General features: G+C 35.7%; 1 protein-coding gene across 6 annotated transcripts in view; it reads left to right on the top strand.

Annotated features, from left to right (window-relative positions):
* Window positions 1–23,439, top strand: part of Csmd3 (CUB and Sushi multiple domains 3) — a 1,154,880-nt gene that overhangs the window by 479,996 nt on the left and 651,445 nt on the right. For all 6 annotated transcript variants that reach the window (XM_028867965.2, XM_028867960.2, XM_028867959.2 and 3 more), the window contains one exon: window positions 19,001–19,125. In XM_028867965.2, coding sequence (XP_028723798.1) covers window positions 19,001–19,125 — 125 coding nt within the window. The remainder of the gene's footprint in view (window positions 1–19,000; window positions 19,126–23,439) is intronic.

Raw genomic sequence — 23,439 nt, 5'->3', positions numbered from 1 at the left:
TGCCCAAGGAACGACATATAATAGGACGTAGGTAAAGCCATAGAAAACATGGCAAAACATAGATAAATAGAAATGGGTTAATTTAAGATATAAGAGCTAGCTAGCAGGAAGCCTGCCATGACCATAGTTTAAAAATAATATAAGCCTCTCTGTGTTTACTTGGATCTGAGCAGCTGTGGGACTGGTGGGTGAGAGATTTGTCCTGACCATGGGCCAGGCAGGACACAAGAAAACTTGCAACTACACAGTCTTGCTGCCTTTAGCACACATAGCTTCTCCCTTGAACTGGCTCCACTTCATAACTACAGATTTCCTTGGTGAGTGTCCCATGGCCTAGGCATCTCTGACATTCTAGGATCCACTCCAAATGTGGACCTTACCTTCACATCTTTATTCAGAACCTTCTCAAAGCCTTCTTGCAGGGACTTTAACCCTGCCACACTTTGACTGCGATTAGTGGTTCTCTATAGTTACAGAGGTTTCTGATTGGTATGTCTTTGGAAAACCATTCTTAGGCAATTATGTTTCAGCCCAAATTCCCATTTGTGATATTCTCACTTTAGGCTGTTTTCAAATGAATTCATACTTTAATGCAGTGGGGCTTTAGATGAATGGAATCTTGCCCTCCAGGCTCTTTTCTTTTTGTCCTAGTGCATAGCACCAAGTATCCCTTTAATTATACTATCCTCTTTAACAATTACAGAGGTTAGTTATCTGCATTTTCCATGTGAAACTTTCAGCTTGTTCACATAACTTTCCTCATCAAACTTTACAGTTGTTAAGGTTTCTGCTTCATATTTTGTCTCATAGTAGATGTGTCTGAGAATAATAAGCGGTATCCAGGACACAGCCTGAACACTTTCATGCGCTGAAATTTCCTCCTCAAAACAAATTAGTCCATTAGGATAAAATTCAACCTGAGTCAAATTCTCAAAACAGAGTGAATGCAGCCAGACTGATTGCCAGAATATCACTTTAAATGCATCTAGCCTAGTCCATCATAGAGTCCTCCCTCTGTAGCTGCATGAGTTATGTCTTTACTGTTTTCTTCATCCTCACTATCCTCATTAGAGTGGTCCAGTAACCTCAGTTTACAGTTCAAGGACACTTCCTGCCCAAAGCCCTAAGTTCCAGACTTTCCCACAATTCTACAAAAACCAGTTCCAAAGGACATGGCAAGGCTTATCATGATAACATCTTCACTTCTCGTTAGTAATTTATCTCTTTGCTGAAACAAAAAATGGCACCAGCAGCAACATTCACAAGAAAACACTTGTAGAATCAAGAGTTTACTTTGGATTACAGTTCTAAGATACAGTCCATTGTAGCAAGGAAGGCACTGGGAGGCTTTGATGTCCCTACACTGTGTCTCTTGAGTAATTTTGTATTATAGACCCTATTGTAGATGTAACCAACCATAAATAAGAAACACAGAACCAATGCAAAGAAGAAAGCCAAGAGATCAGAGCTAAGAGCCTTACCCGTCTGTTGCAGCTAGCCTCTTTAGCCAAGAGACCTACTTTCTGTTTTTTTGTCTTTATATAGACTTTCTGTTCTGCCTTCTCATTGGTTGTAAACCCAACCACATGACTGCCTAGTCACTGCCTGTCTGTACAGACCTCCAGGCCTTTTATGGTTGGTATTGAGATTAAAGGTGTGTGTGTCCATGCTGGCTATATCCTTGAACACACAGAGATCTACCTAGCTCTGCCTACCAAGAACTGGGATTAAAGGCGTGCACCACTACTGCCCAGCTTTTGCTATGGCTCTAATAGCTCTGACCCCCAGGCAACTTTCTTTATTAACATACAAATAAAATCACATTTCAGTACAAATAAAATATCACCATACCCTATCATATTGGCAATCTGTATTAATTGCCCCACAGTATTTGATAATGTTTTACAGAATTATTTGTATTTGACTACAGTATGAATTGTTCAGTTATGGTCTCTGTTGTAGATCTTGGGATAGAACCTTAAAGGTCCTCCATAGCACACTCAATTTTTCTGATTTTTCTGTGCTTTTTCCAAGCTGATGTTGAATATTGTTCAGCTTGGGTTAAAGTATGATTTGTTGTTTTGCTGTTACTTGTAATACATTTTAATACAAGGTAAAGTGTGACTTTCATAGTTAAAATAATTCAATTTTCTTTAGTTACATATTATAGGAAATGCCATATAGCCAAGTTACTAGGTTAAATGAGAAGTATTTAAAAGTTAAATACTTCTAATTGTGTCAGATATGCTTAGTCATTAAGATATCACAATATCATAACAACATAGTAAGTGTGTTTGAGACATATTTTTTATATCCCATGTTTTAATAAGAATTAGGCTGAAACAACATAGTAAGTGTGTTTGAGACATATTTTTTGATATCCCATGTTTTAATAAGAATTAGGTTGATCTGTTGAGTGCTACAGCCCTTGAGCACCTAGAGAAAATCTAATCTTATAGACTCAAAACTTTCTACAGTAAGATATAATATTGATAAATGTGAAAATAAAAATGTATTTTATTGGCTTAATTTGGTAAAGGAACTTTGAAAAATTTGAGTTGATTATTTATGTGATAATTTATCACTGCATTTAGAATCTCACTTGTGGATTTCCCAGTATATTTTATAGGTTACAAAATAGGGATTATATGATTGGAGTTATCCTTTTTTCTAGTGTTATGCAATTGCACTCTTATTTTATGGATTTTCTTATAGGTTATTACATTATGTAACTAATAGTTGTTCTCATATTAAAATTTGCCTTAGCAAGCACACTGTCCTTAAGTGTTTCTGTTTCCAATTGAAAAAGCTGGGTCTTTTGGGATTCCCTTTTGTAATTACTCAGTAGAGTAATCATATGTGTTTGAAAGATACACATACAAATAAAGAGAAAAACACCTAAGAAGGATTTTGTCCTCATGATGGAATCTGAACTGAAGTGAAATGGGGTATTGAATATAAATGGAAGGTATCATCACCCTTCTACATTGGCAGGTGTCCACTTCAGTGATCAAATTTGGAAAATGTGCAAGAGCCAGAGTGTTTTGGTTATTGAATAATACCTTAAGCACTTCCTATAACAAGACATCAAGGAACAATATCCAGATTGGTTACAATTACTTTGAAGTCTGTTTTATTAGATATTAGGATAGCTATACCAGCTTGATTCTTAAGTCCATTTGACTGGAAAGTCTTTTTCCAGCCTTTTACTCTGAGGTAGTGTCTGTCTTTAAAGTTGAGGTGTGCCTCTTGTATGCAGCAGAAGGATGGATCCTGTTTTCATATCCATTCTGTCAGCTTGTGTCTTTTTATAGGCAAATTGAGACTATTTATATTAAAGGATATTAATGACCAGTGATTGTTAATTCCTGTTATTTTTTGTTGGTAGTGTTGTGTGTTTCTCTTCTTTGGTATTTGTTGGTATGAGGTTATCTATTACCTGTATTTTCATGATTGTATCTAACTTCCTTAGTTTGTATGTATTATTCCTTCTAATGCTTTCTGTACAGCTAGATTTGTAGATAGCTATTGTTTAAATCTGGTTTTATCACGGAATATTTTGTTCATTCCATCAAGGTGATTGAGAGTTTTGCTGGATATTCTACTCTAGGTTGGCATCCATGGTCTCTTAGTCTGCATAACATCTGTCCAGGGCCTTCAGGCTTTCAGAGTCTCCATTGAGAAGTCAAGTGTTATTCTGATGGGTCTGCCTTTATATGTTACTTGGCCTTTTTCCTTTGCAGCTCTTAATATTTTTTCTTTATTATGTATATTTAATGGTTTGATTATTGTGTGGCTAGGGGTCTTTCTTTTTAGTTCCATTCTATTTGGTGTTCTGTAAGCTTCTTGTACTTTCATAGGCATTTCCTTCTTTAAGTTGTGTAGATGTAATTCTGAATGGTTTTATTAAATAAGAAACACAGAGCCAAATGCAGAGTCAAAAGCCCCAGAGGTCAGACAGCAGTAGCTAAGAGCTGAGACCAAGACCACCTTCTTACCACCCGCTGCCGCTGCCATCCTTCTCCTGAGAAAGAGACCTACTTCCTGTGTGCCTGTCATTTTATTGACATTCTGAGCTGCCTTCTCATTGGTTGTAAATCCAACCACATGACCTCCTCATTACTGCCTGTCTATACAGACCAACAGACCTCTATGATTGGTATTGAGATTAAAGGCCTGTGTCTCCAAGCAGTCTATGTCCTTAAACATGCCATGTGATTGGATTAAAGGCATATGCTACTACCGCCAGACTTCTGCTAAGGCTTGCTATTAGCTCTGACCCCCAGGCAACTTTCTTAACATACAAATAAAATCACATTTTAGCACAAATAAGGTATCACCATAAAGTTGGGAAAGTTTTCTTCTATGATTTTGTTGAATGTACTTTCTGTGCCTTTGAGTTGGTATTCTTCTCCTTTTTCTATCCCTATTATTCTTATTATTATTCATGGTGTCCCAAATTTCCTGGACATTTTGTGTTATGACACTTTTGGCTTTAGTGTTTTCTTTGACCGATGAATATATTTCCTCTATTGTATCTTCAATGCCAGAGATTCTCTCTTCCATCTCTTGCATTCTGAAGTTATGCTTGCATCTGTAGTTCCTGTTCATTTACTTAGATTTTTCATTTTCAGTCTTCCCTCAGTTTGTGTCTTCTTTATTGCCTCTATTTCAGTTTTCAAATCTTGGACTATTTCATTCACCTGTTTAATTGCCTTTTCTTGGCTTTCTTTAAGGGATTTATTGATTTCTTCCAAATTTTTTGTTTATTTTTTCTTCAAATTCCTTAAGGGTAGTTTTCATTTCCTCTTTAAAAGTCTCTATCATCTTCTTAAAGTCGTTTTTAAGGTCTATTTCTTCTGCTTCTTCTGCTTTGGGATGTTTAGGTCTTGTTGATATAGCACCACTGGGTTCTGATGGTGCCATATTGGTCTTTATGTTGTTGACTGTATTTTTGCACTGGTGTCTACCCATCTCTTCCTCCACTCTGTGCAAATGTTGTCTGTGTCTGAGGGAGCCTCTTTTGGTCTAGTTGATACTCTTGGTCTAAAGGGAGCTCTTGGTCTAATCCAGGCTCTTGGTTCAATCTGTGCTGTTCCCAATCGGTGCAGGGTGTGCTTATATCTCAGGTTTTCACTGGTGTCACAGGGGGCTGTTTTCTTGGCAAGGGAGCTGGAGAAGCAGCAGCTGGCCTGTCTCTGGGGGTCCCAATGGCTTGGGGAAGGGGAAGAGGATGTACCCCCAGTGCCTAGAGGCTAGGGACCTGGTTTGCCCAGTCCAGAGATGGGGCCTTACCTGTTCCCAATCAGTGCAGTTTGGGCTTGTAACTCCCTACAGTTATAGTGCAGAAATCAATAAATAAGACAAGCACAGAAGTGTTTGAATGATGAACTGAACCATCCTCATCAGTTACAAGATTGGTTTGGTTGACATAACCTAAGGGAATAATGACATTATATTCAAAACAGTGATAAAATAAACAATAAATATTTTGCTTTATTTTTTATTTAAAAAAATTATTCATATTACACACCAATCACAGATCCCCCTTTTCCCTCCTCCTAACCCCCCAGCCTCCCCTCCTCAACATATTCCCACCATTCCCTCCTACAACATTAAATATTTTTAAAGACTATGACTTCTTTGCTGTTTTTTTTTTCTCTCATTTGAGCATAGGTTTTGGTAAAAATTTAGAATAATTTAAAACATCTAACAATAAGTACCAATTGAATTTGGAGTGCTATCAAAAATAAAGTTCTTACTCCAAGTAAAACATGATATGGTTTATGTTAAGTCAAATATGGGAGAATAGTCCAGGAAGTACTGATGGGCTTATTTCAAATAATGTGTTTCACCATGAAAGTGATTACACGAACAGTCATGTGTATGTGTGTGTGTGTGTGTGTGTGTGTGTGTGTGTGTGTGTGCATGTATGTATGTGTGAGAGAGACAGATATGTGTGTGTGAGACAGTTCATATAAGAATATATGTGCTTGTGTCTCTCTGTGTCTGTTTGTGTGTAAACAAGATTTATTGCCTTTTTTCATTCCCTCAAATACTATCATACATTATTCCTTACTCTCCTTCAATTTCATGGCCTCATAAAATATTTGTGTGTGTGTGTGTGTGTGTGTGTGTGTGTGTGTGTGTGTGTGTGTGTGTGTTGTGCTTAAATATAACAGGCTTATATAATGTTACTCATATGCATGTTTTCAGGAGTGACCATTTGTCATAAACTTTTGTAGTTATAGGACAAAAGAAAGTTGTGACCAGTATATTTCCTAGTGCATTGTGGGTTCTGACGAAGGAGACAACAGTAAAGTATGAACCTCTTGTATAGAGTTTTGGAAATGCCTTAGCATATCATTGCACTCTTTGCTCCAGGGTTGTTGAAAGTTACAGGAATTCAAGATATAATACTTTATAATTTAGTTGTTTCTAATTTCAAATCACTTTCTAGAGTCTTAGAACACAAAATACCCTAAACTTCATTTTAGTGAAGGGGAAAAGTAAGCTTAAGTTTTCCAATGTATAATTACTCATTTTTGAAAGTGCTAGTTTAAATAAATTATTTGATTTTATTCAAAAACATTAATCTATCATAATCAGGTTTAGTTGGCAACATTTTTTTCCCCTCTGTGTTAAGCACTTTAATCGTTTCACTGCAGAAATGTTTTACATAAGCTTTAGGTTTTGCATCAGCCCTTATGCCTGGTTAATTTCTACTCCTAAGTTTTAATTTTGAAAACTAGACATCTGTGTTAATGTTGAATTCTGTATATGTCAGGAAATCATGAGACCAAAAAACCAGTATCTGGAGAAAAAAAAATCTTAAATATCAATCCATCCAAAATGGATTGCTGATAAGCTTGCTTGGTCTACAAGGATCCCCTTTATGTCGGTTCCCAGCAGCTGTCCTTTCCTGTCTTCCCATTCATTCATATCGTATTTGATTATAAACAAAATAATAGGTTCACTATGTCAGTCAAATAAACTTTTTAAAATTTATATATTTAAAAAAATCTCTCATTCCACTGACAGTTTTTAAGCCTTTATGTAACAAGACACTTTTGAAAAATTAAGTATTGTTTTTAAAAGATGATGACATTTAAAGATGGGCCAACATAATTATAGTGAAGATCCACACTTGTTACCAAACAGTGTCATTTTGTATTATCTGCCTGATGATTAGAATCTTAATAATGTGCTTAAACATTTGTGTTGGAATGTGGCATCATATTAAGTATCCTACTAAAATAGAAAGCACTAGACAAATAGGATAGATAACTCTTCAGTGTGGACAGAGTAATTATGGTGGATACATATGATCAACTCTTTGCCACTTCACTGAAACTAAATATTTTCCTATAAATCTCTGCTTTCACATGCATTATTAAACTTCCATAGTTATAGTTTTTCTTTCAATCTTCAAGATTTATTTTTATTCATACACACACACACACACACACACACACACACCGTATAATTCTGTGAATTTATGGGACATGCATGTTGGTGCTCAAGAAGTATAGAAATGGTGTTGGATAGCCCAGAGCTCAAGTTACAGGTTATAGGTTACCAAACATTGGTACTGGGAAATGAACTTGGGTCCTCTAACAGCAAACACATGTCTCACTGGCTTGCTTTAAATACAGAGAATGAACCATTTGATTCTACGTTGAACAACTGGGGGAAACCTTCAATGATTAAGTGTAACAGAAATTAGAAAACAAGTCTTAATGATGACAAAAGAAAATAAGAAAGTGTGAATTCTGGGCCAGCACATATTATGAGAGCATCAGAAATACAAACTAGGTGTCTGGAATATATACAGGGCAGCAATAGATTGAGCCCAATAAATAGAGAGAATATATTTCACTAGCAGACATTTATGAAAATGAAATGTAAAGTTCCAAAGAGACTACAACAGAGATCCTCAGATGACTTCCAAATCAACAGCTGCCAGATTACTGTGGTCTGATTTTCACCTAAAAGAAATACTTAAGTGCCTGAAATGTGTTAGAGATTGTGTGCTCAATAAAAGATGTCTCTTCTCACTTGTACAGCAGGTGAGTTAGGGGTTAGCAGATCTGACTCTGTGATCTGAAGGGCTAACTACTGCCCCTCTTCTTTACACATGTAAACTACTGTGAATGCAATATGTGGGGGAAGAGAGAAAGAAAATTTGTTTTTATCATAGGGAGGAAAATTATACACACTTCAAAGAGTATTGTTGACTTGCTAGCAAAGGAGGCATATGTTTATATTTAGCAGTTGCCTATATCCAGGTAATACGAATAATGAATTTATAATACTTCACACACACACACACACACAAAAAAAAAACACAACAAACAAACAAACAAAAAACCCAACAACAACAGTGAATCACCTATGGTTAAATATGATGCCATGTAGATGAATTTCTAAATGGTCTTATTAAAATAAGAAACACAGAGCCAGAAATTTGGGTTAAAACCTTAGAGAGATCAGAGGAAACCACCAGCCAACCTTACGTCATCAACTCTGCAGCTTCCAAATGCAAGTTACTTCCTTAAAGTTACCACACCTTCATTGCCTTGTTTTTCTGCCCACTCATTGATTATCTTAGCCCAGCTACCTTACTTCCTTGTGACCGTCTGTCTGTCTGTACAGACCTCCAGGCCTCTATGGTTGGTACTGGGATTAAAGGCATGTGTCACCAAGCTTGGCTCTCTTCCCTAGTGTGACCTGCTAAGGGATTAAGGGTATGTGTTGCCTGACTTCTTGTTTACTTAAAATGGCTGGCTCTCCCCCCCCCCATCTCCAGGCAAGCTTTATTTATTAACATACAAATACAATATCACCACATTTCAGCACAAATAAAATATCACCACATTTCCCCTTTTTCTAATAAAAATAAAGAAGTTATAACTAATATAAGAAAAACTATACACAATAAGTACAATAGCTATATACAATATATACAAGCAATAAGTACATCAACAATGTCTAGTCCATTTTCATTGACAAATTCAGAGAAAATATTCCATTATCTATCCTATTTTGGTGAGCTGAAAATGTACCTAATTCACTTTCTATCCTATCTTGTATTACAAACAGAAAACTATCTTATAATGCCATATTTCTTTAATTTTACAAAATACAAATAGACTAGATATTGCAATTGTAATTCTTGCTTCATAACTGTTTTGTTATATGTAATTTTAATTTTAAGGTTAAAGTTAAACCCTTCCTTTTGTTTAGACAGAAAGGGGAAGTGATGGGGTGCTGTGGATGACTGATTGATAAATAAAACACTGATTGGCCAATAGGCAGGCAGGAAGTATAGGTGGGACAAAGGGGGAGGAGAATTCTGGGAAGTGGAAGGCTGAGGCAGAGAGACTCTGCCATCCGCCGCCATGAGAAGCAACATGTTAAGATATCAGTAAGCCACGTGGTGATTTATAGATTAATAAAAATGGGTTAATTTAAGATATAAGAACTAGATAGCAAGAGCCTGAGCAATTAGGCCAAACAGTTTAAATAATATAAGCATCTGTGTGTTTATTTGAGTCTTAGTGGCTGCTGGCCCAGGTGGGACTAGAGATAACCCCAGCTACAAATGGCGCCAGAATGTGGGGCAAGAATTTCCACCTAAAACCTGAGAAAGCTTAAAAAAAGAAGATTCTAAAATAAAGCTAAAACAGCTTCCTAATTGACTCTCTCAAGTTAGCCACAGCCTGCATGCTTAAGCTAATATATGGCAGGTTCCTGGTATGTGCGCTTGACCTGCTGTATGGTGGTAATGAGATGTTTCCAAGCCACACATTACACTGTTGCTAGGTGGGGCATTTAGGTTTTGCTAATACATTAAAAAAAAAGGGTTTCTGGACTATATGCTGCTTGAATAGAAGCATAGACCCACTATGGCACCCAACCTGGGCCTAGGGGAATATCTTTCTGTATGCTGTGAATATGTGTTGCTCTGATTGGTTGATAAATAAAGCCGTTTGGCTTATGGCAAGGCAGCTTAGAGGCAGATGGGAAATTCAAAGAGAGAGACAGGAAGAAGGCGGCATGGGGTGTGAGGAAAGAGGGGGGAAAATGCCAGCCTGCCATCCAGAGAGCAGCATGTAATGGCACACAGGTAAAGCCATGGAAAATGTGGCAACATATAAATAGTTAGGGGCTAATTTAAGATGTAAGATCTAGCTAGTGAGAAGCCTGAGCCAGTAGGCCATAGAGTTAGTAGTTAGTATAAGCCTCTGTGTGTTCATTTGGGTCCGAGCGACTGTGGGACCGGGATGCCATGAGAGATGTGTGGGACCAGGAAAACTTTCAGCTACAATACCATTTATCGATTTTACCAATGAGAGCATGGTTACAATTAAATTCACTCACCTGTGACAAATGTAGCAAGCTCTAGAAATTTGTTAATAAGATGCAGTAATTAAACAATTCCTGCAAACCATTCCTTCTCTCAAAGTTTTATCCTCACTAGTTTCTATTGTCTTCCATCTTGTTGTATATGCTACAAACCTATCTACTCCAGAGCTAAGACACTTGTAATAGCTTCTTGCTTTGAACTTGTGCTCTAAAATTGTGTTATTCACTCACAGCCAATAGAATCACTTTAAAACACCAAATATTGTCATTCATTAGGCACTCACTGAAAACCCGTGGCTTCTAGAATGAAACTCAGAAGACCTGTAGCATCCTTTAGACTTGGAATTCATCTCATTCAATCCCTAACAGCTTTCCTGGCTTAATTTTATACAGGGTTTTGCTTCATTTGCTACATCCTGATCATATTATTCCTCTTGCTCTTTCTTGAAAACAGAAAATGTGTTAAATAATGGAAGGTTGGTACTTGAGGATTATAGAACTTTAATATTCCCAAGAGAATATCCTGACCTGGGAAAGTATCATCTCTTTATAGGCATCCAGATTAAACTGAATGTTTTTAGTCTCTGTTAGGTGAATGTTAGTGAACAAGTCTGAAATAAATAATACTATTCAGTATGTGTGTGTGTGTGTTTGTCTTCTGGCTCTTGTCTTTCCTCCCCTCTGCCTGTCTCTCTTTAAATTCATATACATAACTGGGTTTTTTCTAATGAGACAAAAGAAAAAGCAACCTGGTGAATAAGTATACAACGTGCCAGACAGTGTAAAAAAAAAATAACTTGAGTTGTCTTTTAATAGTGATCAAGAAGAGTCCCATGAGTCAGCTGACGTATGAGAAGAATTCAGAACAACTTAGGACTTAGTTTTGCTTACTCTAAAAAACCATGTAGCAAGACTGTGCTTAGTGTGTCAATGCTAAAGCAAGGAGTAGGGTTGTTCAAGATAAATAGAGGGAGAAGGTGTAGGAAATTAATTTTGAAATTTAACCTGGTTCAAGTCACTTGGGGAAATACTATAGGACATATTCTGAATGAAGTGAAAACTAGAAGATTTGAAGTAGGTGTATGCTCAATTTAAGCTATTTCTTTTTAAACTAAAATTAAAGGGTATTTTTGAGTAATCAAGAATAAACATAGGAAAATTAAAGTGAAATGTGTCATCTCAATGATTCTCATGAGACTTAGCTCTTGGCTTAGATCAGGCTCTGACAGTGCAGGTGGCAGAAAGTTGGATTCAGTATAATGAAAATGTCATCAATAGGATTTCCTTAAACTAAGTGGAGGTAAAAAACGCAAGAGAAAGAATGGGTTCAAGTAGCTATGTGAGTTAATGCACATGCTAATCAGCCAGGTGTAACCATCTGCAAAGCCCACATGCTTCACGGCACTAAAAAAATACCCCATATTCCATGAAGATCCCTTCTATCAACTGAAGAAGGGAAAATTGAAATGATCCCATGCTTTTTCTTTTATCTTAACAACTAGAGAATATTATGTCCTTTCAGGTGAAGAAAAAGAAAACACAGAGAACTTACCATTGCATAAAAAAAAAAACAGTATTATTCAAAGCATAAGTCAAGACCTAGCTTAATGTCACTAATAGTTCTAAGAGGATTCTAAAAATCTTTTAGAATTAGGTAGATGAGTATTTCATGAAAAACATTAGTCAGTTCTGCTTTACATATGTGTGTGTATACATACACACACACACACACACACACACACACACACACACACATATGAGGTGTTTATGCTAAAAATAATTCTGTATCCTTTGTTATGACTCAGTTTACTTCAGATTTTATTATCTTTTGCCTAGATCATAAGCATGAGTACTTCATAAAAGGGCAAGTTACTAAATATCTGAATACTTTTTGGCTGGGGATTTTGTCTTGCAAATACTAAACCCTGCCATTCTAAATAGGACAGCATGTTAATGTCTCTGGACTTCTCTAAAACTTTATTTGTGGAATTGAAATCAGAATAATATATTTTATATTTTAAAAAATAAATTTATGATTACCTTTAGCATTTGAAATCCTAAAGTTCAATTGTAACCATGAAGTTTTACAAAAAGAAATAGTAGAACATATTTGACCTTCAGTAAACAGTTTGCACACCCCCAGCCTCAACTGAAATATTTTCTTCCTGGCCTCCTTTTCTGGAGTTTTATCTTAACATGCTCTCTTCATTGTTATCAAAATATATGTGACCATATTGTAAGCATAACCACCTTCAAGATAAGCTCAGGAAGCTGAAAAGAATTCATTAAGCCACAGGCTGAGTAACAGGTAGAACTAAGGTCCTTTGTGCAGAAAGAACAAGGAAAAAACAGGAGAAACAGCATGGTGTATGTAATTACCCTTTATGGGTACTAGCCAGGAGTGAGAAAGGAGACGGAACAGTTTGGGCAATGTGTTATGGGAGAGCTATTTAGTAAGAAGAATAAATTTTTTGTTTTATTTATTTGCTTTTTCCATTTTTCGTTTATAAATTAGCATATAAACCATTGGGTTTCAAAGAGGCATCATCAGATATAAATTTTGGCCACCCTCCTCTCCCTGTCCTCCCATTTCTCCCTGCATACCCCCTCTTTCCACATTCCACCACAGGTCTCCTCACTTCTGCTTTCATGATATGCTTTTATGAAAATGTGAAACACTATCCTTGCTCCTTTCCCCTCACATTGACAACATTTCCTTTATACTAAAAATAAATTCTTTTCTTTACAGCATGTCTTGATTATAGTTTCCCCTCCATCTACTCCGCCCAGTTCCTTCCAACATCCCATCTCCTCTTGATCAATTCCCTTCTTTCTCTCACTAGAAAAGAACAGGCTTCTAAGAGCAAACAACCAACATGACAAAATAAAATATAATAAGATGAAGTAAAACCTACCAAATCAAAGTTAGACATGACAACCCAACAAGAAGAAAATGGTCCCAAGAACAGGCACAAGAGTCAGAGACCCACTCATTCTAACAGTCAGTAGTTGCATTAAAAATACTAAGCTAATAGCTAGAATATATACAAAGATGACATGGTATAGACTCATGTAAGCCCAGTGCTTGCTGCTTTAGTCTCTGTGAGCTCACATGCGCCTTGCTCAGTTGATTTAGCAGGCCTTGTTCTCTTGGTGTTCTCCATCCTCTCTGACTCTTATACTCTTACACTCTTCCTGCCTCTGGTGGTATTTCCTGAGCTCTTGAGGTGAAGGATTTGATGGAGACCTACAATTTAGACTCTCTCTCCAAAACTTTTCTGTCTGTGAGTCTCTGCATTTTCCCCCGTGTGCTGCCAAAGGAAGACTCTCTGATGATGACTGGTTAAGACACTGATCTATGAGTATAGCCAAATATCATTAATAATCATTTTTATACCAGTAGTCTTGGTTTTACCTCAGTCTCTAGGATATCTAGTCTCTCTCTGGTTTTGGTTGCCCAAACACTGTAAGGTATGGGTTCTTTCTCATTGAATGGGCTTTGGGTCAAATCAGACATTTGTTGACTACTCCCACATGTTATATGCCCCATTTCCCTGGCCTATTATGTGGGCAGAACAGATTATAGGTAAAAGGCTTATGGCTAGGTTGGTGTCCATATTTCTTAGCCTGCAGAGTACCTTCTCTGCACCAAAGAGACTAGAACATAGGAATGAGGGATCCATGTAGGAACCAGTTCAACTCTATATTCAATGAGTTATGTGGGTGTTATCCATGCAGTGGGGTCCTACTGTAATCCTGGATTGTTTGTGAATTTGCATGCAACCTCCTTGTCCAACAACTGAAATGAATGCAATCTAGTACCTCTATGGGAAGCCTCACTTGACTACAAGAGATGGCCAGGTGAGAATCAATAATACCCATTACTAAGATTCCTCATTAGGATAACCTTAATAGATTCCAGGAAGTTTCCACTGTACTAAGTTTCCACAGCACCACTAAAATGTCCCTCCAATTCTCGGCATCTCTCCCCATACTCTCTCCCTCTACCATATCTTCCCCTAACCCAGTCCCCAGTCCCATCACTACCCACCCCCATTTTGTCTGTTAAATATATTATTTCCCCCTCCCAGGGAGATTGCTGCATCCCTCCTAAAGCCCTCCTTGTTACCTAATATCTCTGAGTCTGTGGATTGTGCCTGGGTTATCATTTACTTCACAGCTACTATCCCATTTTAGCAAATATAAACTATATTGATCTTTTTGTGTCTGGGTTACCTGACTCGGAATGACTTTTTTTCTAGTTCCATTCATTTGCTTGCAAATTCCATGGTATCACTTTTTTAACAGCTGAGTAGTAGTCCACTGTGTAAATGTACCTAGTTTCTTTATCTTTTTTTTTTTTTTTTGAGGGACATCTAGGTTGTTTCCAGTTTTTAGCTATTATAACTGAAGCCACAATGAAAATGATTGAGCAAGTGCCCTTGTGGTAGGATACAGCTTCCTCTAGTATACACCCAAGAGTGACATAGTGAGGTATTGAGGTAGATTGATTCTTAACTATCTGAGGAGCCTCTATATTGAGTTCCATGGTAGCAGTACAAGTTGGCACTCTCACCAGCAAAGGCTGAGGGATCCCCTTGCTCTACATCCTCACTGGCATGAACTTTCATTTTTGTTACTGATCTTAGCCATTATGACAGGTATGAGATAGAATCTCAAAATAGTTTTCATTTGCAACTCACTGATGGCTAAGGATGTTGAACATTTCATTAAGTGTTTCTCAGCCATTTGTGATTCCTCTATTGAGAATTCTGTTCCCCATTTTCAGTTTAATGAGGTCCCATTTATTAATTGTTGATCTCAGTGCTTCCGATATCCGTGTCCTGCTCAGTAAGTTTTCTTCGGCCCCAGTGTGTTCAAGGCTAGGCGTCACTTTTCTTCTATCAGCTTCAGTGTATCTAATTTTATGTTGAAGTCTGTGATACACTTCGACTTGAATTTTTTCAGCATAATAGGTATGGTTCTATTACCATTCTTCTTATTCAAGTCATCAAGTTTGATCAGAACCATTTGTTGAAGTTGCTGTCTTTTATCCAGTGTGTATTACTGACTTCTATATAAGAAAAATCAGGTGTCCATATGCGTGTGGATTTATGTCTGAGTCTTCAATCCCATTGATCAATCTGTTTTTATGCCAATACTATGTTTTATTAAAATATTATTACTATAGCTCTGTAGTACATCTCAAATTCAGGAATGGTGGTAACTTCAGTATTGGTGAGATTATTAAGGCCACTCCATGTAGTTAAAAGGAAGATTTATTTAGTGGGTGACTTACAAATGAAGGAATAGGTAGATTGCGCAGGGTCTGGGGAAGGTGTATCACGGTCCAGTGGTGTTCTCTGGAGCTCTTCTCAGTCAACCTCCACCGTCTAGGGTCCAGGAACAGAGAGAGAGCTTGCCCATCCAGGTCTCCGGTCTCCAGATGCCTCCCTTGGCCCCACCTCATAGGCGTGACAGTTGCCAGAGTCTCAATGGGGGTTGGAACTTCCAGATCCAAGCTGGAATGGCTACCCACTACATCTCCCCCTTTTTGTCTAAATAAGAAGGTTCTAAACTAGTACAAGACTATATACAAAGGACTGGTTATCAAATATTGTCCAGGAATAATGAGGGATAATGACCTAGATAAGATGGAAATACAACCAATGCAAACAATATCAAGCAAGAAACACATACTAAAATCCAGAGAAGTATAGAGCATAGGTAAATGGCATGTTATAAAGATAATTTCAAAAGGTGTCCTATCCTAAAGAATCTGAATCTAATACTTAATATGTTCTATCTAAGATATTATATATACTAAGTTGTAACTATAACTGCTAGCTATTTTATTGTTCAGGACTGTTTTAGCTATCTTGGGTTTTTTGTTTTTATTTTTCTATATGAAGTTGAGAAGCATCCTATTAAGATCTGTAAAGAATCATGTTAGAATTGTAATATGGATTGAATAGAATCTGAAGATAGCTTTTGGTAGGATAGCCATTTTTACTGTGTTGATCCTACCTATCCATAAGAATGGGAGATCTTTCCATCTCTGATATTCTCTTCAATTTCTTTCTTAAAAGGCTTGAAGATTTTATTATTCAAGTCATTGTCTTGTTTGGTTAGAGTTACACTAAGAAACATTATTTGAGGCTATTGTGAAAAGTTTTACTTCCCTTATTTCTTCCTCAGTCCATTTGTCATTTATAGATATGATGATTACTTACTTGCTTTTGTTGATCTTGTATCCATTCACTTTGCTGAAAGGCTTTATCAGCTGTAGGAGTTCCCTGACAAAATCTTTTAGGGTCACCTATGTATACTATCATGTCATCTGCATATAATGATACTTTGACTTCTTCCTTTCCAATTTGTATTCCCTTGATCTCCTTCAGTTATCAAATTTCCATGGCTAAAAATTTTAGTAGTATATTGACTAGATAAGGAGAGTGTAGACTACCTTGTCTTTTTCCTGATTTCGTAGAATTGCTTTGAATTTCTCTCCATTTTATTTGATATTGACTATGTAGACTTTCTATAAATTGCCTGTATTATGTGTAGGTATGTCTCTCATGTTGCTAATCTGTCTTGTACTTTTGTTATGAAGGGTCTTGGACTTGTTAAAGGGTTTTACTGCATTACTTTGTTTAGATGGTGAATTATACTGACAGATTTTTATATATTGAACCATCCCTGCATCTCTGGGATGAAGCTTACTTGATCATGGCAGATCATTTTTTATGTATTCTTGGATCCTATTTGCAAGTATTTTATTGTATAATTTTGCATTTATTTTCATAAAGGAAAATGGTCTGCAATTCTCTTTCTTTATTGTGGTTTGGGTATCGAGCTTACTGTGGCTTCATAAAATGAATTGAGTAATGTTCCTTCTGTTTCTATATCATAAAATAGGAGTATTTATGTTAACTCTTCTTTGAAAGTCTGGTAGAATTCTGTGTGAAAACCATCTGGCCTTGGACTTCTTTTGGTTGGGAGACTTTTATTTCACTAGCGTTTATAGGTTTATTTAAATTGTTTATCTGATTGTGACTTAACTTTTGTTGAGTGATACCTATTGAAAAAATTATTCATTCATTTTAGATTTTCTAATTTGGTTGAGTATAGTTTTTTTAAAGTATGTTCATGGAAAATTTCTAATTTTGTGGCCTATAACCAAACTTTCTTCCACATATACACATAATTTTCCGGATGACAGACAGAACATTGTATTTTTTAGTCACACCCATTGCCCAGCAAATTTCAGTTTTCCATAAACTCTGAATAAAATTGTGTCATATCTAAGTACACCATTTTTAATTCATCCTTGTTGATACTAGTTTCTTGCTATTGTGAGTAGTATACAATAAATAGATATGTAAATGTATCTGCAAGTAAGATAGACATCATTTGTGTAGTCAGTCTGATTGGTTATCTGGGTCATGTGCTAATTCCATTTTTGGTCTTTTGAGAGAGCTTCATAGTGATTTTTATAATGGATTTCATAATTTTTGACACTCTGGTTTATACTACCATCTGCAGTGAGTAGAGGTTTTCTTTCCACTCAGGTAAACACTTGTTTTCTTAGTGACAGTTATTATCCCTAAGTGAATTAGAATCTGAGAGCAATCCATATTTAGATTTCTTAGATTTTCTAAAGCTGTAGAAGTCTTAAAAATATTTATTTGTTATCTGTTTCTGTTTTTTGAAAATTGTCTCTTCTTTTTACTCATCCATTTATTGATTGGCATTTGCACTTTTATCACTTAACTATAGTTCTTTGTATGTTCTAGATATTATCATTCCCCCCATAAGTAAAGTTCAGAGGCATAGTTTTGTTTTATTATGTTTTGTTTTTCTTTCATTTTGATGCTCATTTTTTATTGTTCTATTATTGCTTGTAGATTTTAAGAATAAAAAATGTAGTATCAAATTTCATTTCAGACAACACACATTACCCTTTGAAATATATGAGACTTAAAATATATGAATTAACTGGCTTATTTTAATTGAATGAAAATCAAATTTCAGTGCATTCATTATTGAATGGTGTGTATTTTCTGAGTTATTTTTCTTGAGACAGAGACATGTTCTATAGTCCAGACTGATCTTAGACATGAAACTCTCCTGCTACAAGCTCCAGAATCTAGGAATTACAGGCTTCTGTGACTATGTTGGTATAAATGAAAAGAACAGATTTAATTTACCAATAAACATGGACAATATATGTTTCAAAAGTCTATTTTTAATGTATTTACAAACACAGGTAGATCTTCAAAGGTGTATATAAACACCTACACATGTCAATTCTCCATAAAGAAGTATAATGGGTTGTAAGAAGCCAAGATCCAGAATTCAGTTTAGAATGTCAAGGAATTTTTCACATTTACCACCCACTTAGTGTAGTAACTTAGTTAATAATAACTGAATTTGATGCTGGCCTTAAATTTCTATAATTCTTGCCACTTTACTTTTGTACATAATTATATAAGTTGCATATTACATTTTCCATTAACTATTTGTGCCTCATGATACACATTTGGCCTACTGAATGGAGTCAATAGATGTAGAATTTGTTCATTGAATTCTGGTTTTCTAAAAACATTTCTTAATCTAAATTCAATTGTAGCCTTGGATCCACTGTGCAGTTCTCCTGTGATGAAGACTATGTCCTACAGGGAGCAAAAAGCATCACTTGTCAACGGATAGCTGAAGTTTTTGCTGCTTGGAGTGACCACAGGCCTGTATGTAAAGGTAAAGGAATTTTATAATAAAATATTCCCTGAAAATACTGTGATACTTACCTTTGTTTTACTAGGTCAACATTAAAGATATAATGTTGATGTATATTTTTAAGTAATCATTTACTTAGTGTTTTTAACACTTTTACAGAAGCTGTAAACCCCTGTGTTTCTAATCTAAAGAGTTTCCAACCTAACAAGCATAAATATCACAACTAAATCAGAAAGCATGCAATATCAAGCATTGGAAATTATCTTTGGTCTTCACAAATACTTTGTTAATTTCCCTGTGTGACAGTGAAAGTTTGATAAGTGTGATTCCAACTTCACTTGTATAACTTGTCACTGGACATGCCCATGGTAGTGGGGGGTAGCCTTGAGGATGAAGTTCACATTTATGGAACTTAAACTAAAACCACATAATGATTGCTTTCAATTTATATATTACCAGTTAACACATATATTTTCTCATTCTCTCTCTATGTGTGTGTGTGTTTCTCACCCCCTCCCATGTGTGAATGTGTAAGTGTGTGTGTGTGTGTGTGTGTGTGTGTGTGTGTGTGTGTGTAGTGTGAGATCTTTATCCTCACTATAATTCCAAAAAATTATTCAAATAAAATATTCCCATACAAATGGAAGGGGGCACTTTCTTTTTCACCTTTAGCAAACTGTGATTGAAATGAAATTGCTGGTATTACCAATTATTTGTTTGCAGTACTAATAGAGAATAGATATAGCTATAAATGACCTGACTCTTGATAACACTGTCTCAGGAGTATATACAGTTAAAAAAAAAAAACACTTTGAAGGACAATTGAAGTCTTTAGTATCTACAAAACAAAATGGACTGAATCTAAAGTATCCACACTAGAACACCTCATCTTTTTCAGATGTGAGATCAAATGTATTAAAATATGTTTATTACATTTGTTTTGGGAATCCAATGAGCTTCTCATAGTGTAAAGCAACACATGATTATAAGCCAAGCTGTTAGCTCATAGTACACATACCATAATATTTAAACATTGAAACTTTTGTACTTTAGACATCACAATTATTTTAGACATAAATATCAGTGTTTGTCAGACTCACGCCACTAGGATCAGGCATATTCATCAATAGCCAGGACTTACAGCTCATGCATATAGAATGAAAAGCTACTTCTCCAACTCAAATGTCAGCCCCTGTGTTTTAAGAGAGCATCAAAATAACTATGATTTCATTGAAGACAAGGTCTGAATGTTATTATACAATGTTACTTCTTTTTTTAGTCTTTATATTGTTGCACAGTCTTCCCACCTTCTGACTGCCTCTTTGCCATCTGGCTTACTTGTTCCTTTCCCTCTTTTAAAAATCTGACTGCTAACTATGAAAAATTGTTCTTCCCACACTACACCCTTCCTCCTTTGTCCCAGCTCACACACCCACTACATATCTTCAAAGCAAAATTCTCATAAAATTATACAAGATTCCTTCATTGTACTCTTTTCATTTTTAAGACAGGGTCTTGCTTTGTGCTTATGACTAGCCTGAAACTTGTTATTTCCACCAGGATAGGTTCTCAAACTTACAGGGGTCCATGGTGCCCTATTTCTGTCTCCCTAATTCATTGGTTATGGGTGTTATAGGTGTTCACCACAATCTGTGCTTAATCTTTCTAAACTTTATGAAGGTTTATTTGTGAATTTACCTTTGCCATTTCTATTGTTTGTTTATGTGCCTATGGTTACTTTTAATGATGACATATTGGCATTGTGTGTGTGTGTGTGTGTGTGTGTGTGTGTGTGTGTGTGTGTGTGTGTGTATCAATTGTCAAGAGTTTTTAGTTCTCTCAAGGAGCCTTTTTTACAGTTGCCACACCCAGGGGATTCTTCTCAGATATGCGGAGGAAGATGTCAGAATAGAGAGGAGCATATGTACTAGGTACTATAAAGAGAAAATATATTTCAGGATCAGCTACATATAGAAGGAGGATGCAGTAAGAAAGGGTTAAAAATGATGTTCAAGTGTGTATGAATAGAACAATCTTGTGCTGTTAATAAATACGAAGGAACTGAAAATGGAGTTATGTGGGAGGGAATCTGTGATTACTACAACATTGTCACTATTATTTTTAACATTCACTATGTGCCAGGCATTATGTTAACAACTGCATATACTTTGTCTCATTTACTTCTCAAAAAAAAAAAAAGGAGACAGTGCCATCACCATTTTAGAAATAAAAAGCATAAGGCAGAGAGGGATGCAGCCTTCCAAAACTTAAAAGGCTGCAACATTTTTTTAAAGTATCCTCATAAGATGAGGAAGAGATGCCAGATCTCACAGCATCAAAAAGGCACGCACAAAGAAAAAAATACAAGTGATGCACATTGTATTCACTTGGCAATGGCAACCTAGGCTGAGAAATTTAGAAGCTCAATGGAAGTTTTTGGTCCCATATAAATTTATTTCCTCTTGACATTTTTATGGTAAAGTCTTAAAGGATGGTATATAATATAACAATAAAGGTACATTATTAATATAATGAAGATGATAAAATTTAAGAGTAAGAATTAAATACATCTAGGTATGACAACATATATCCATCATCCAAGCATTTAGAAGGTAGAGATAGGGGATTAGGAGTTCAAAATCATTGCCAGCTAACTTGAAAGATCTAAGCCATATGAGCTACTATATCAAAATACCAATAAAACTACATGAAACTAAGTGTTTATATAATTGTGCATTCTTTTTTTAAAAAAAAATGCTACTTTACTGTGTTTAGTATAATAGATGCCAAACATACAGTCAAGCTCTCATATATGCGTGCATCACACACACACACACACACACACACACACACACACACACGAGAGAGAGAGAGAGAGAGAGAGAGAGAGAGAGAGAGAGAGAGAGAGAGAGAGAATATTGTTTTAAAAGTACACATATACTAACAACACAAAGAAAGCAAACTTTTTCCAGCTTTGAATCATAAATCCTGTTTAGTGCACTTTGAGAAACAAATATGGGATAACACGTTTCATGGGACTTGTTCTATCAGAGTCCTGGACTGACTTACTCTCAACTATAAATTATAGCTCTTAAAAAGTTATCATGGCTTGTGAGTCAAATATTTCATGCATTCTAATACTTTCTAGATTCTTATATACATTTTCATAACAAAATAATGTTAAGAAATGTGATTTATTATAGAAATGATTAACGTTAAAATGGGATCAAACTCACACACAAGGAGTTCTAGCCAAATTATGGAATTTAAGATCTATATAAAATAAAACTGAGATGATAAACCCTGTTTTTACTCAGGACTTTCATTTTTGTAATACTGGATAAATCATGTTTGTGATTGAAGATTATTCTAAGGCAGAAACACTGTTGAATTTTTCATAAATGCTACAGTTCTGTACTGATTGCCATGTCCAGAAATGTTTTTGTTTGTTTATCTTGTTTCTCATATATTCTAACATACATCCTTGGTGTCATGTATAGTTGTAGAAACATTCATTTTACTATTGTCAATTGGGATGTATAAATACTACACATTCAAGGGTCATATATTGTCACAATTCCATCTAAATTTCCACTGTTTCTCCAGACCTTAACCATATCTACAAAGATTTATTTGCTATTGCTCATGAGGCACACATGTGTAAGGATTACAAGACATACATTGCTACTAGAAATCACTCGCTGCAGTTCTGGAAAAAGTAATGGAGGGAACCTGCTGACATAGTAATTGAAATTTTAAAATGACTATCCACCGTGAGTATGAACAAAGAATAGTTCTTGTGTCTCATGGGTGCTTGGACAGAATAAATATGCCTTTGTTCCAAAAAGTGCTGTAAAAAGCAGTATCAGTGTACTGTGCCTTTGAGAAATCATTAATATAGCTCTGTTCACACACTGCATGGCTGATAAATGGTGGATTTATTAATTTTAAAAGGACATAAGTTTACATTGATAACAGCACATTACAAACTAAAACAACTGAAATTAATAATTAATATTATGATTGTATTGAAACTCAAGTAATAAGTATCATTTCCTAAATATGACATATACCTATGGAATATTTGCCATTTAAAAGTTATGAAAGCAAACATAATTGTCTTTTAGTTGAGTATGCAATGGACCCCCAACAAGAAGCTTATGCACTTTATCAGCTTTTAATAATGATTGGTATACTCATTGGAGATTTCTGTACGTATAATGAGTGAGAGTTGTGACAAAAATATATAATTTTGTTAATTTGAAAACACTTAAGAAATTTAACAATAGTACCCTCAACGAATTATTTTCACATGTCCAGTCAGTATTTCAGTAT

The sequence above is a fragment of the Peromyscus leucopus genome, chromosome 20 (genome assembly GCF_004664715.2).
Source record: "Peromyscus leucopus breed LL Stock chromosome 20, UCI_PerLeu_2.1, whole genome shotgun sequence".
NCBI classification, from domain to species: Eukaryota; Metazoa; Chordata; class Mammalia; order Rodentia; family Cricetidae; genus Peromyscus; species Peromyscus leucopus.
Note: the sequence above shows the minus strand (reverse complement) of the source record. Positions and strands in the feature narration are given on the sequence as shown.